A 14,988-nucleotide genomic window follows, 5' to 3' on the forward strand; every position below is an offset into this window, starting at 1 on the left:
AACTTCAGTGAGAATCTTTCCTATCTCTGTTCTAAACATAACTGTAGGTGTATTTGCCTGAGCCTAAGAGCTCTGTGGTCAAGCCTCCCTCCCTCCCGGTGTTTCTTAGTGTCTGTTAACAAGCTATAGACTTTATATTATCTGAGAAGCTTCTTTGGTGCAAGAAGATGGTGGAGCCAGAGGAGATCCTAAGTGGCGGTTAGAGGAAAGTACCAGTAAGGAGGCCTGTGATAGAAGGCACAAGTACTAAGGGTTAGCTGGCCTTCAGCTGTGGGTCTGTAATTCAGCCTGCATTATTCATAATGTAACTGAAGCTTGTGAGGGGAGGTAAGAATAGAAAAAGCAGGGATTCACGTTACAGTGTGGCAGGTGCAGGGCATGGAAAATGGACGGTCCTTTGAGACCCTCACCCCTACCCTGTGATCTCTTATTGCTCATTAGTACATTTGAGAAAGAAAAAAAAGTTACACATGACAAAGTGAACAACAGCGAATCTGTCGTCCTAAGGGCAGTAAACAGACTTTCTCAAATATATTAAATCTTAATGTCTGGGAAGGGTGTGTGCCATTTCTGGCATGTAGAAATTCCGATGTGCCAGGTGTGTTTGGCTGCTTGGTTCTACTGCTTTGTACTGTGGCAAAGGACTCTGACCTCTTTATGTTCTGAGGTGGACAGGGAAATCTGTGGTTTCACTGGGAAGGTCCCTGGGCATAGCCAGCAGTGGTGAAGAAGTGGGCAGTTTTCTCTGCATGCTCAGTAGTGCTGGGAGTTTGATGTTTAATGTGAATCTTGGTATTTTATGTCCAGAACTTTATAGCTTGTTGTCACCAAGGAGTGTTGTGAAGTTCAGAAGTTAGTCTATTAATAGAACTGTCAGTGGAGATTGGGGGAATTTTTACAGCCAGTCCTCTTGAGTGCAGACCTGCTGAGTCTTTCCTGGCTATTAATAGGATAGCTTAGGAGTTCCCACCAATAAAAACCTGGAACTTAGGAAACTGCATTTTCCAAACGATTAAAATGCCTTGTGATTGTTTCGTGGCTATTCTTTTTTTATTGTAGTTATTCTTATTTCTTACATTTGAGCCATAACCAATATTTAATAGTCTAATCAGGTAAGGTTTACCTTTTATACTTTCAGCAATGTAATCCTAAGCGTGGCATGACAGTTCCCGTTTGGGCTGATTTACAGTGAGGGGGTGGCTCAGTGTATAAAAATGGAGCTATTCTTAGAGAATGAGAGTGTCAAAATTTTTTGTTGCACAAGGTTATAAAGTGTTTTATAACTTGCTAAGTAAAAAGTGGTTTGTGACTGCAAATGGGCATGAGAGAGCTAGGGCTATTCTACGGTTATAGATTGTGGTAGTGGCTCCACAGTTGTATCCACCTTTCAAAAATTCAGTCAGTTGTACTTAATTAACTGCTGAATTAATATTTCATGCAATTCTAGCTCAGTAAAGACTGTATTTTTAAAAGCTAATAGTAAGAGGAACAGTGGGGTAATAAACTCTGACTCACAAACAATGATTACAAGCTCTGAAAGCAATTTCCCACTGCTTAAATTTCCAAGAGTTGTTTAAAGGAAAGAAAACAAGAATTTGTTGTTTCCTAAGACTAGTTAATTTTCAAAGGCCCAGAGGTAATAAACGGAAGTAAAAACAGAGCAGGGCAGGTGTCTGTTACCGGTCTGTTTAGCCGTTTTTGTCTTGCTATGACAGGTCCAAGGCAGAGATGAGACACACCTGCCGAGGTACCATCAACCTCGCCACAGCCAACATCACTGTGGAGGACTCTTGCAACTTCATCATTTCCAATGGCGGTGCTCAGACCTACCACTTGAAGGCCAGCTCCGAAGTAGAGCGTCAGCGCTGGGTGACAGCCCTAGAACTGGCTAAGGCCAAGGCTGTGAAGATGCTGGCTGAATCAGGTATGGAGCAAAGGAACACTGGGAAACAGCTTTTTACAACCCTGACTGCAGTGTACATTTTGACTATGTTCCATGCCTTCGATGCCCCAAGCCTCTTGTTGTATGTTACTTCTCTTGAGTAGTGATTGTAAACTGAGTTCAGTCTTGCGTGTGTACACACACACGACATTTGAGAATGTCTGGAGATATTTTTAGTTAAAATAAAAGAAGCTGGGGTATTACTGATGTATAGAGACTAGAAGCCAAAGATACTGCTCAGTGCCCTGTGAGGTACAGAATAGCAGCTCCACCTTCTCAAAAAGAATCAGCTGGCTGAAGCTGAAAGACCCTGGTCCTAAAGATATGACATACCACTTATGCTTAAAACAATTTTGTTTTAATCCCAGCACTTGGGAGGCAGAGGCAGCCTGGGCTACAGAGTGAGTTCCAGGGCAGCCAGGGTGATCCAGAAAATCCCTGTCTCGGAAAATAAAAAAAAAAAAAAAATTGTTTTAAATTTTTTGATTCATGGTCTTACTAGTATAGTAGCCTTGGATGGCCTGGAACCTTATCCTCTTGCCTCTGCCTCCTGAGTCCTAGGACTAAAGACATTCTCTACTATGCCTAGTGCTTGGCCTGTGCTTTTATTTTTAATGTCAGTTAACGTTCTTAAATATTCGAGACATAATTACTTTAGTACTAGCTCAGCATTAGGAATCTTACAACTCATAATTTGAACCTATGCCAATGTTTCTTCTTTTGATTTTTTTTTTTTTTTCTGACAGTCAAGTCCTAGGCTGGCCTCAAACTCACTCTTGTCTGTAGTTTAAATTGACCTTGAACTCCTGATCCTTCTGTCTCCACCTCTCAAGTGCTGGATTTTAGTCTCAGCTTCTGATAGCTTCTTATTTGCTAATGAAGTTGTAACAGTCATGATAGATGACCCAAAAAACAGTCTTATCAGGCTGCAAGAACCCTGTTCTTGTGGAGGGCGAGATTTCAGTTCTCAGGATTCTTGTGAGGAAGCTCACCAAGATCTGTGAGTTTAGTTCCAGGAGGATCTGCCCACCTTTGACCCATAAGGGCATAGACACAAACACAGTTTAAAATAGTAAAAAAAAAAAAAAAAAAAACTTTTTTAAAATTAGCTTTCTTTCCCCTAAAGAAAGTGATAGGATCACCCTTAAGGTAGTAGTAATCACGCTGAGCTTACACACTGGCAAAAACCTGACATGTCAGCTTTTGTTTGCCAGTTGCTTGGCTTAGTGCCTAATATCTATTAAGCCATGAGAGAAAACTTCATTGCTTTATCAGTTTTGTGGGGACAGGTTATGTTTTGATCTTGACCCTGCCTCTGTCCTGGAGAGAGGACAGATCTTTTCTTGTTCCTTTTGTTTAATTTAAGGGCTGATATTAGCTCACAAAGGAGTGACATTGCTGGGAAAACAGTCTGCAGTGACAAACTGTTAAGTACAAAGCCGTCGGTGAGAGGTACAACCCAGATTCCTACTTGATTTATGATTTGAGAGCTCTCTTGTTTTGCTTTTGGTGTGGCATTAGGGTTAAGTAAGTTCATCATGAAGCTTAGCGCTCTCTTGGAGCTAAATAGTTTTTAGTGATATAGAAGAAGCTACTCTGTGATTCTCAACCCATTTTGCAGGAAGCCTGTGTGCCACCCTAAAGATAATGGTGGATTTGCAATAATAATTTGGATTAGATTGGAATCTTCAGTGTTTAAAACTTCATTGCAGTTCAGTTGGTAAGAGTGCTCATCTGTTATGCAGGAAGCCTTTGATTTCCCAGAACTGCATAACTAGGTATGGTGGTCATACCTTTCAGGAAGTGGAAGCAAGAGGATCAAGAGTTCAGGGTCATCCTTGGCTACATAAGAAGTGCAAAGCTAACCTGAGCTATATGAGGAGCTGCCTAAAAAAAGAATTGGGATATCTAGTTATATGTTTCTAAGAGCCATCCAGTTTCCCATAATATCCTCTCCATCAGTGGATCCTAAACTTCAGTGTACATTAGGACTACTTTGGTCACAATTAGAAACACAGATTCTGGTCCAGTGGGATGGCTTAGCTGGTGAAGGCACTTGCTGCCAAGCCTGACATCCTGAATTCCTTTTCTGAGATTTGCACAGTGGAAGAAGAGAACTGAGCCCAAAGGTTATTTTCTGACATGCACATGTCATACACTGTAGCACACATATCCTACTCCCACCCCTATATATAACATTATAAATAAATATAATTTTAAAAGAGAAATGCAGGTTCCCAGACCTTGCCTCTCACCATCTGAGTCTAAATGTCTAGGAGTGTGACCTGAGACTTTGCATCTTTATGATGCACGTCAAGTCTGCATAGTTAGGTCTTGGGTCATACTGTAGAGCAGTGCTTCTCAGCCTTCCTAATGCTGCCACTCTTTAATACAGTTTCTCATGTTGTAGTGACCCCAACTATAAAACTTTTTTTGTTGCTACTTTATAATTGTAATTTTGCTACTGTTATGAGTCATAATGTAAATATCTGCTACGTGACCCCTGTGAAAGGGTTGTCGACCCCACAGGTTGAGAACCACTGTTCTAGAGGAATCCTCAGGAATAGCAAGCCCTCAGTTGCTCAGAATGCACATTGTAAAGCATAATTTTGCTAGACAGATAGAGAGACAGACAGACAGGGCTCCAACTCTCAGTCCTGATCCTAGAGGCGGAACTTAACCTTGGCATCCCTACAGATGAATCAGGAGATGAAGAGTCTGTCTCACAAGCTGACAAGACTGAGCTCCAGAACACCCTCCGAACACTCTCCAGCAAAGTGGAGGACTTGAGCACGTGCAATGACTTGATAGCTAAGCACGGCACCGCCCTGCAGCGTTCCCTCAGTGAGCTGGAGTCCCTGAAGCTGCCGGCTGAGAGCAATGAGAAAATCAAACAGGTCAATGAACGAGCCACGCTGTTTAGGATAACATCCAATGCCATGATCAATGTGAGTAAAGATAGTACCCCTCTGGCTCTTTGACAGTTCCTCTCAGAATGTAGTGCTTTCTCAACCCCTTGGAACTAACTGTTAAAACACTGACTATACCAGGCTTTGCTTCTGTCATTGAGTGCTTTAAAGTGATATTGTGTGTTGCTTGAAACTTGACCAGCTGTTCAGGTGGAAGGTGTTCTGCTTGCGTGGTCAGAAGGGCATGTCATCTTCTGGGCAGTGGTAAGGAGTCCAGTGGTGTGGCCTTCCTGAGTGGCAGGGCATCTGAGGATCTGTTAGTTGGGCTCCTTTGTGGTTTTGCTTTGCTCTGTTTTTCTAACCTAATCTGTCAGAGCTGAAAGATCCTCTTGAATTCCTTGCACTGTTGTGTGCTTTTGCTTCCTTCCTTCTTGGAGTCAGACCCTGCACGGCCAAGGCATTCTGCATTCGGGATGGCGAGCAGGGCCTGGCTCAAGCACTGTCGAGAACTTGTAATTCTAGTTAGTTCAGTGTGAGCCTTTGATTCTAGAACACTCCACGTGGGCACTAGAAGACTGGGTAAATACAGAGCATTGCTGGACTCACTGACAAATTGCTAGGTGTATGAAAGGAATACCAGGTTTTACAGTGCTGTTTTTCCTCTCCTGCTAACTGATTCTCACTCAACTGGTTATGTTAGCTCCCTTCACATAAAAACACTGAGGGACATTTTGTAAGTGAGAGAAGTATTCAGTGAGAAACGGTTTTGTAGAGCTTCTCCCTCCTTCTAATTAAATGGGTTAAGTTACTTCATGAGTGCCAGATTTCCCTGTTTAGGGAGTGACCGTGAGAACTAGTTTAGTTCCTATGGTGCCTGAACATCCAAGACCTTTTCCTGTGATGACATTTTTTTCTCATTTTGTTTTGTTTCTTTGTTATGTGGTGGTAGTTTTAACTTTTTGTTTGTTTGTTTGTTTTTGTTTTTCGAGACAGGGTTTCTCTGTATGGCCCTGGCTGTCCTGGAACTCACTCTTTAGACCAGGCTGGCCTCTAACTCAGAAATCCACCTGCCTCTCTCTCCCAAGTGCTGGGATTAAAGGCGTGCGCCACCATGCCCGGCTTTAACTTTTATTTTAACATTTTAATTTTTTTTTTTTTTTGGTATTTTTGAGACAGGGTTTCTCTGTGTAGCCCTGGCTGTCCTAGAACTCACTCTGTAGACCAGACTGGCCTCCCAAGTGCTAGGATTAAAGGTGTGCGCCACCTCCGCCCGGCAACATTTTAACTTTTATTTTAAGTGTTGAACACCTTCAGGACTGATTTACCCCAGCCAGAAAGAAGACACACTAGTTTTTTGCCTTCAGGATTTCAGGAAGGTTAGCCACCTCCCAGTGTTAGTTAGCCACAGCAGGTCAGTGCTGATGTGGGTTCAGTGACCAGGAAACCTGATAATTCCACAACCCATGATAAATATGTAGACTTTACATTTTGTATTTTGTGTGTATGGGTGATTTGACCACGTGTATGACTGTGCACATCTTATGTGCCTATGGAGGCCAGAAAAAGGCATCAGATCCCTGGGATTGGAGTTACTGGTGGCCACAAGCCACCCTTATGGGGGGCTGGGAAACAAACCCAGGTCCTCTGTCATCACCTCAACTCTCTGACAGTCTTTTATATTTTTCTTATTCTAATACGATTTTTTTTCCTAAATAAAACACTCCTGCTTTATAAATCCAAAGCTTTGCTTTAGCCTTTTATCTTGGAAATTGCCCATCTTTGGGAAATTATTCATCTCCAAGGTCATGTCAGGAATGACCTCTTGGAAGATAGAGACAAGCTTTCAGGAGGGGAATGTAGCTCTATGGTAGAGTAGTAGGCCTAGCATGCTCCAGGCCCTGGGTTTGATCCTCAACATAACACACACTGAGACGTCCAACAACTTGATAGAAATAAGCTGTTTACTGCTGGTATCCCTGTCATACCTGAGCTGTACTTTTTATTTTTATTTTTTTATTTTTTATTTTTTGGTTTTTCCAGACAGGGTTTCTCTGTGTAGCCCTGGCTGTCCTGGAACTCTCTCTGTAGACCAGGCTGGCCTCGAACTCAAAACTCCACCTGCCTCTGCCTCCCAGTTATTTATTTATTTGTTTGTTTGTTTGTTTATTATATGTAAGTTCACTGTAGCTGTCTTCAGACACTCCAGAAGAGGGTGTCAGTTCTTTTTATGGATGGTTGTGAGCCACCATGTGGTTGCTGGGATTTGAACTCAGGACCTTCAGAAGAGCAGTCAGTGCTCTTAACTGCTGAGCTGCACTTTTTATTCTTGTGTTGTTATAATAGCAAGGCTTTAAATGCAATATACATACTAAAAATAAGCAAGTATGGTGACACATGCCTGTTAATCTCAGCACCCTGGAGGCTTAGGTAGGAGAAACGAGATCAAAGCCAGCCTGAGCAGCTACGTGTGTGATAGAAGGGACATAGGCAGTACCTTAGAGGTGTTCAGCATGTACTAGGACGGTTAAAGAAGCTAACACCTCAACTAAATGCCAGGGGAGAATGAAAGTCTGCCTAGCAAGAAGGCAGTATAGATTTGGATTCCAACCGTGTCCCTCATTATCTGCATAACCCAGGGAAACCCTGCCTGTTCTAGACCCCTATTTCTTATCTGTAAATAGTTTGATAGTAGTAGATCTTTCATGGTAGTGTTGGGAGACTTTAGATAATAGATTTGAAAGGCTTGGCCAAGTGCCTGGCAGTACTACTGTCTCTTGATTTTTTTTTTTTTTTTTAAATTTTTGATGCAGGGTTTTTCTATGTAGCGCTGATTGTTCTGGAACATACCTGGAACAGATCAAAGATATGTACCACCATGCCAGTGGTTCTTGCCAAATTTTAATGATTATCAGTGTTATTAAAAGAGAATAAAGGAGTGGCCGGGCGATGGTGGCACACACCTTTAATCCCAACACTTGGGAGGCAGAGGCAGGCAGATTTCTGAGTTTGAGGCCAGCCTGGTCTACAGAGTGAGTTCCAGGATAGCCAGGGTTATACAGAGAAACCCTGTCTCAAAAAAAACAAAACAAAACAAAACCCAAAAAACAAAAAACAAAAAGAGAGAGAGAGAGAGAGAGAGAGAGAGAGAGAGAGAGAGAGAGAGAGAGAGAGAGAGAATAAAGGAGAGGAATTGGTGGGATAGTGATATGTCATATGTAGACCTGCTCTCAACCTCAGTCTGGTAGCTACTGGTGACTGTTAGAGCAAGGAGCTAGCTACAAGTGAGGCTTGGGTGGAGGCTGGGGCAGTGCAGATTCAGATGAGTGGACTTGGCTGTCTAAGAGGCTGAGGCCAGTTGAGAGAGCAGGCTGTCTGATTACAGCTTTCCTGAATGTGGTGGTCTAAGTGTTCTGTGTGGAGAGTGTGACTCTGAGGGGGGGTCTCTGTTGTTAGTCTTTGTTCATTCCCAGACAAAGAATGTGAAGCCCAGAGTTCAGTAACTATCTAGATAGCAGGAAAGAGCTATGATTCGAGGCTAGCCAGCCCCATTCCAGATGTCAGCTCCACTGCTTCTCCTGTGGAGGAATGGAAAGAGATTATAGACTCCAGAATAGTAAAGAAGAGTCACTAGGATTTGCTATTTGGATGTGAAGAAGGAACCAAAACTGAAAGAGAGACGCCTCATAGGGTTGGGCAGCTTGAAAGGCTCTAGAACCGCTTTGGGATGGAGAAATTCAAAGAAAGAAATGAGGCAGCAAGAGAATGTGGTGAATCAAGCGTGAGACCTACTGATTTTGAAGTTACTTAGAGCCATTGAATAGGCACTTGGATATTCTGGTCTGAATCTCAGAGAATCCAGTTTGGAATCACTGATTTAGTAGCTATTGGTGGACCTGTAGGCAATTGTTGAAACCATGGAAGCAGACATTCTAATAGAACCTTTTAGTTTCTCTGTAATAGAGAATACAGTTTTAAGCTTAGATTGGTTCCTTCCTTCATTTATTTATTAAGCAAACTTTATGAGGCTCCTGCTATGTATTAGGAGCTGGAGACCTATATACGAATAAGCTGTAAAATGCGTTTTAAAGTTGCTTGTGATCCCTCTGGAGAGAAAGAAACTCAGTCATGTGCATGTGTTAGGTAGAAGTATGCTGAAGCTGGTAAGGAGATGGAAGAAACAACTGGCTGCTTAGGAGAGTAGGTGCCATAGAAGTGCCATTTGTCCTAGGTCATTAGAGAGAGGGGAGAGGGAAGAGCAGTGCAGGCAGAGTGAATAGCATATGCCTAAGTAGTTAGGGCTGGAAGAAAGCTGTGTGCCCAAGAAATGAGTTCAGTGTGGCTGTGTTGTAGGTACAGAGATATCACCTACCAAGTGTCAGCCCTCAGCTTTGGGTTACATGCATTTAGTTGGTTTATTGAAAACTGTTGTCATGCCCTTTGTCTTTCAGCCAGTAGCCCTATGGGTGCAGTTCACATGCCCACCCTTTGTGCTGCTGCCAAAATGCCTTTTCTGGGTTTGCTGCTCACTTGGTATTTGCTTGGTCCTCGTGACCAGGAAAATAGGAGAACTATGACAACCGTGTTCACTCTTTCCCAAGTCTGACCTTGATTGCAGCACACAGCTGGCTGTCCCTGATACTGTGGAAAAGCAGGAAGTACTTAATTGTCATATGCCTTCTCATGTTCCCATAATAAGGTGACTTCATGGGGAGTCTGACTAGTTGAGGTGCCATAACTAACACTTTCTCTGTATAGGCCTGCAGAGATTTCCTCATGTTAGCCCAGACGCATAGTAAGAAGTGGCAGAAGTCACTCCAGTATGAAAGAGACCAGCGTATCCGACTGGAAGAAACTCTTGAGCAGCTGGCAAAGCAGCACAATCACCTGGAGAGAGCCTTCCGGGGAGCTACGGTGCTGCCAGCAAACACTCCGGGCAGCACTGGGTCTGGTAAAGGTAGGACACTTAGCTCTTATATGGTTGTTCTGGTAAAGGTAGGACACTTAGCTCTTATGTAGTTGTTCTGGTATGGTCAGGATGTTTCTGCAGTTGATAGAAGAAATTCTCCACAATTGGTGGCTCATGGATGCATTTGGAGCTGTTGGTTTCTTTTTGCTTCTCCACTGCTTTCTACCATTGTTGCTGTGTTTGTGGTCAGTATTTAAAAGAACCCACTGTGCCAGGCATTGGTAAATATAACACAGAAAACAAATGAGGCTTTTCTCTTTGTAGATCAGTGCTGCTCTGGCAAAGGGGACATGAGCGATGAAGATGACGAGAATGAGTTTTTTGATGCACCAGAGATTATCACCATGCCTGAAAATTTGGGTCACAAGTAAGTTGTCCTTGACTGTTGAAGAAAATGAACATGTGTGTTTATATGATGAGAATCTGAGCTGGTGGTGGTTGCTAAGATGTGGACTCTTTGTGTTAAGTAGATGGAAAACTGTTAGCACTTACATTGAATTTTTCAGAGATCCCAAACTCATACCCATTCTAAGTATGTGCAGTATATTTGCTATTGTGCTTCATAAAGAACTGGTGAGGACTAAACTTTAGTTCTGGTCTTTGTTCTAATTCTCCTCTGTTTTTCATCCACGAAGACGTACTGGTAGCAATATCAGTGGAGCCAGCAGTGACATCAGCCTTGATGAACAGGTAACTCTTATTTTGAAGTTGTCAGAGTTGAGGGACTTTATTTTGATTCCCAGGGACTTGTCTGTGAAGTGCTAAGAGAAATAGAAACTCCTGTTGTTCGTTAAACGTGGGGGAAGGGAAGGTTATAGATAGCACAATTTTTGTTCTTTGTGGCTGATTGAATGGCTTTGTTTTTGCTTCTAGTACAAGCATCAGCTGGAGGAGACTAAGAAGGAAAAGAGAACCAGAATACCATATAAGCCAAACTACAGCCTCAACTTGTGGAGCATCATGAAGAACTGCATTGGAAAAGAGCTCTCCAAGATTCCAATGCCGGTGAGGTCCTCAGATACCCAGACTGGTATCCTCTCCACCTGGGGTGCACTCTTGCCACCCTGTAACATGTTCAAGGACGCTCTCTATTACCTTGCTAACCATAAACCATTCCTTTAAGTCAACTTGTTTAGTTCTGGCTATGGATCCGGTATGTATTTAGGTCAGCTAGAGTTAGCTGCTTAGTGTTTGATAACATTTATGAGCAGTTCCTGTGGCAGGCAGGCAGGCAGGCAGGCAGGCAGGCCGGCCGGCCAGTATGGGAGATGCGCAGATAACACAGTATCAAGACTGTTTCTGAGAAGCATATATTGGGGCTGAGGAGATGGCTCAGTAGGTAAAGGTACTGCCATGGAGGCATGAGAACCCACACAAAAAGTCAGGCATCAGTGGTGGCAGTGATGTCTGCCTTGGTATACACATGCATTCACCCCATAGATACACAGCTACCCAAATTAAAATAAAAGAATATACTAGTTGGGTGTGGTAATTCAAGCCTGTTAATTCCAGCACCAGGAGGAATGACAAGAGTTTGAGACTAGCCTAGGCTACATACTTCCATGCCAACCTGGGTGGCCTCCAACCCTTGGTATATTTTTTTTCTGGCCCAAACCCTTTTGTTGGGGGATTTTGGTGTACTGTCTCTTTAATAAATCTCTAGCATATCTAATCAGGGTGAGATAGTTATCCCCTGTGCTCCAGGAAGGTTCACTGTTTGTGTTTGGCAGTTGTGCTTGCTTATTCATTCTACAAGTATTTACTGAGTGTTTCCAGTTTTTCCCAGTGTAGTGCCAGTGTGCCTCTTAGACAGATGTTCAGTTTATAAAAAGAAATCCCAAGCTACATTAATTTGAACCATGGGTCAGCAAAAACTAAGGCCCTTAAGCCAAATCTGGCTGTCTTCTAAGTAGCCATAAGCTAAGAATATATTTTTATGTTTTTGTTAAGATTTATTAATCTAAAGGAATGCAAAAGGGGTAGTTCATGAAGTTAATATCCACAAATAAAGCCTTGTGGGGACAAAGATTCTCATTCATTTATTTCTGTTTGTGCTTGCTGTCTTGTCGAAGCAGTATTGAATGGTGTGACAGAGACCATCAGGTCCTGAAGGCTTAAATTTTACTCTGTAGTTCTTTACAGAGAAACAAAAGCAAAAACAAACAAAACAGTAGCCACTCAACTAAGACATATCCTTGTTTTAAAATCTAGAAATATATTGTTGGGGCTAATACCTACAGTGTCAGCACCAAGTTTCTTTCTGTTTTGTAGCTGTCTGCTTATGATTTGGAGCTGTAATTCATAGGCCTGCAGTGGCTCCTTGAGCCATCACAGTGATACTTTGCAGTCAGCTGGAAGATGGACAAGTAAGAGCAGGCTGTGCCTTTTAAGGGCATTTCCTGGAAATTGCATAATCCATTAATCTCTTGAATTTCCGTGGCCACAGCTTACTACCAAGAGAAAAGGCTAGATGTTAAGACTTAGGGTGTGTGAGCTGCATGTTGTGTTCATAGCCAGGTGCTTGGAAACAGAAATAAAGGCATTCTTCAGCCTCTTGGCTCTTAGGCTTCTGGTCATAGACTGTTTCTCCTAGGTAGGAACTGTACTGTTGCTGTGTATGTCCTTGATGGTCAGCATACTGCCTGGCACAGGCAGTCACTCAACAAATACTGGAGTGATTCATTAATTGAGCCTTGGAAAACAAATAGATTGTTTTTTATATGCATGTATAAGTTTTAGTCTTTAAAAGGGATGATTCCCAAGAGTAGAAATGTAGCTCAATGATAATAGATAGTAGATGCATGTCTAGAATGTTTAGGGCCCTACATTCCATCTCCAGTAATGCAAAATAATGATGATGATGGGATAGTAATAGTAGTAGTAATAGTAGTAGTAGTAGTAGTAGTAGTAGTAGTAGTAGTAGTAATTAATTAATTAGTTAATTAAAATAAACTGAAGGTTGACATAGAGACCAAAAAAAAAAAAAAAAAAAAAAAAAAAAAAAAAAAAAAAAAAAAAAAAAAAAGAGGAACTTAGTGAGCATATATTGGAGAAACCCCCAAACAACTGATGTTTGGGAAACTTAAACAGAGAACCCACTTGTTCGAGCATTGGAAAGTCAGGCCATCACTGTCTCAATATAAACCCTACTTAGAAACAGCTTCTGGGTCTAGGTGACCTCTGTGTCTTCTTTCATTGTACATTCCTTATTGATATCACCATTAGGAATGTGCAGTCCTGTACCTGCCTCCAGATAAATTAAGTCATCTTCTCCAGCAGCATACATCACAGGAAAGCTGGTATAGGCTGTGGTTTTTAGACTTCTATTCCTGCTGGCATTTAGCTGGGCACTGCCAGTATATGACACCAGTGAGAGATCAGAGCTCCCTCTTAGGCAGTCTTCTGACAGGATCTGTATGATTCTAGTTTTCACTAGCCAGGCCTCCCTGAGTGCCTCAAGATGTTAAGCTTCTGCCACATCCCCTCAGCCTCTGCAGTGCAGTGATATCCCTGCTTTTCTTTGTCCCCCACTCAAAGGTACCTGGTATTGCTAATCTCTGGGTTCTCTTTTGTGGCAGGCTAACTCTCCATTGGCAGTGAATGATGTCCTTGCTTCCTCCTGCTTAAAATACTCATTCATTTGTTTCTTTCTGGCCTCCATTTTATAAAGCTAGGCACTTCCAAAGAAACTGAGGTTCTTGGAATATTTATTAGAAGTTGGGCTATATGTAAATGAAAAGCAGTGACAGACTAGTGATGTGCAGACTCTGAGCTAGCTTCTGTTCCTATGTCTAGTATTCACCAGGATACAGTTTGTCACAATTTGCCTTTGAATGTGTGAGAATTTCACTTCATTCTGAAGTGTTGCCACTAAGAAATTCTGCTGCAGTGGTTAGGGAAAGCTGCAAAGGACTCCGGCTTTACTGTTAACAGTTGGTCACTGTGCCCCATTCAGACATCTTCTGTAGTCTAGGATTCTCTGGAGACTGAGGCAGGAGTATCATAGGAAGGTAGACAGAAGGCTGACATAAGGAAGAAACTGTTCAAAAGAAAGAAGACTGTTTCTTCCTTTGTCTGGACTGGAACTCAGGCCTGTAATATCCAAGCTCATGCAGCTTTATTACTGACTAAATAAATGTTACACATTTACTTGGGAACTTAACTTCCTTCTAGAGCAAATTTATTCTCTCTCTTTCTAAGATTTATTTTATTTTAATTACATATGTGTGTGTGGGTATGTGCATGTGAGTTAAGTGGCTAGAGGCCAGAGACTTTTGATTCCTCAGAGTACAAGTTACAGGAGGTTATAAGACAATTGATAGAGATGCTGCAAATGGAACTCATGTCCTCTAGAAGAGCAGCATGTGCTATTAACCACTGAGCCATCTCTCTTTCTTTTTCTTTCTCTTTTAAATTATTTATATATTTGTGGGGTGTGGAGGGCTGTGTGTGGAGAAAAGGACCTTTCCTAGTCCTGTTATATATTCTGTTGAGACAGGGTATCTCACTTGGCTTGAAGCTCTCCAGTTCAGCTAGGCTGAGCTCTTGGGAAGTGCCAGTCTCTACCTCTGCCTCTCCTTTCCTCACTCCCCCCAAGTGCTAGGGTTATAAGGATAAGCAGCCATGCTTTGCCCTTTTAATGTAGGTAGTAGGGTAGGTAGTGGAGATTTGAACTCGGGTCCTCATTGTTGCAGAGTAAGAGTTCCTACCCTAGGAGGCATCTCTCCAGCCCATAGAGTAAATTTATTTGTTTGTTTGTGTGTTTTGATACAGGGATCTCTTATGTAACTGGCTGTTTTAGAACGCTATGTAGACCATGCTGGCCTTAGACACACAGAAATTCATCTTCCTCTGCTTCCCTGAGTGCTTGGTAAAAGTCATGTGCCACCATACCTGGCTTTAGAACGATTTGTTTGGTTTGGTTTTTCAAGACCATCTTGGCTGTCCTGGAACTCACTCTTAGACCAGGTTGGCTTCAAACTCACAGGGATCCACCTGCATCTGCTTCCCATGTGCTGGGATCAAAGGTGTGCAGCACCATGCCTGGATACAAATTTTAAATTTGCAAAATTATATAAAATGTCGAAGTTACTTTAGAAAGTAACTTGTTTTCTTGAGGAGGAGCAGTGTGAGCAGTGTCTATTTTTCACTCCTTCACCAAGTGGCCCATA

The 14,988-nt window shown here is 42.4% G+C and overlaps 1 protein-coding gene across 3 annotated transcripts in view; it reads left to right on the forward strand.

The window, feature by feature from the left end:
* Positions 1 to 14,988, forward strand: part of Osbp (oxysterol binding protein) — a 28,862-nt gene that overhangs the window by 3,552 nt on the left and 10,322 nt on the right. Inside the window, exons 2-7 of one of the 3 annotated variants that reach the window (XM_031389791.1) lie at positions 1,716 to 1,924; positions 4,640 to 4,890; positions 9,607 to 9,805; positions 10,082 to 10,184; positions 10,453 to 10,507; positions 10,691 to 10,822. In XM_031389791.1, coding sequence (XP_031245651.1) covers positions 1,716 to 1,924; positions 4,640 to 4,890; positions 9,607 to 9,805; positions 10,082 to 10,184; positions 10,453 to 10,507; positions 10,691 to 10,822 — 949 coding nt within the window. Of the gene's footprint in view, positions 1 to 1,715; positions 1,925 to 4,639; positions 4,891 to 8,704; positions 9,049 to 9,606; positions 9,806 to 10,081; positions 10,185 to 10,452; positions 10,508 to 10,690; positions 10,823 to 14,988 lie in introns of those variants that run through there. The other 2 variants (XM_031389792.1, XM_031389793.1) reach the window with 2 other exon arrangements.

The sequence above is a fragment of the Mastomys coucha genome, unplaced genomic scaffold (genome assembly GCF_008632895.1).
Source record: "Mastomys coucha isolate ucsf_1 unplaced genomic scaffold, UCSF_Mcou_1 pScaffold21, whole genome shotgun sequence".
NCBI lineage: Eukaryota > Metazoa > Chordata > Mammalia > Rodentia > Muridae > Mastomys > Mastomys coucha.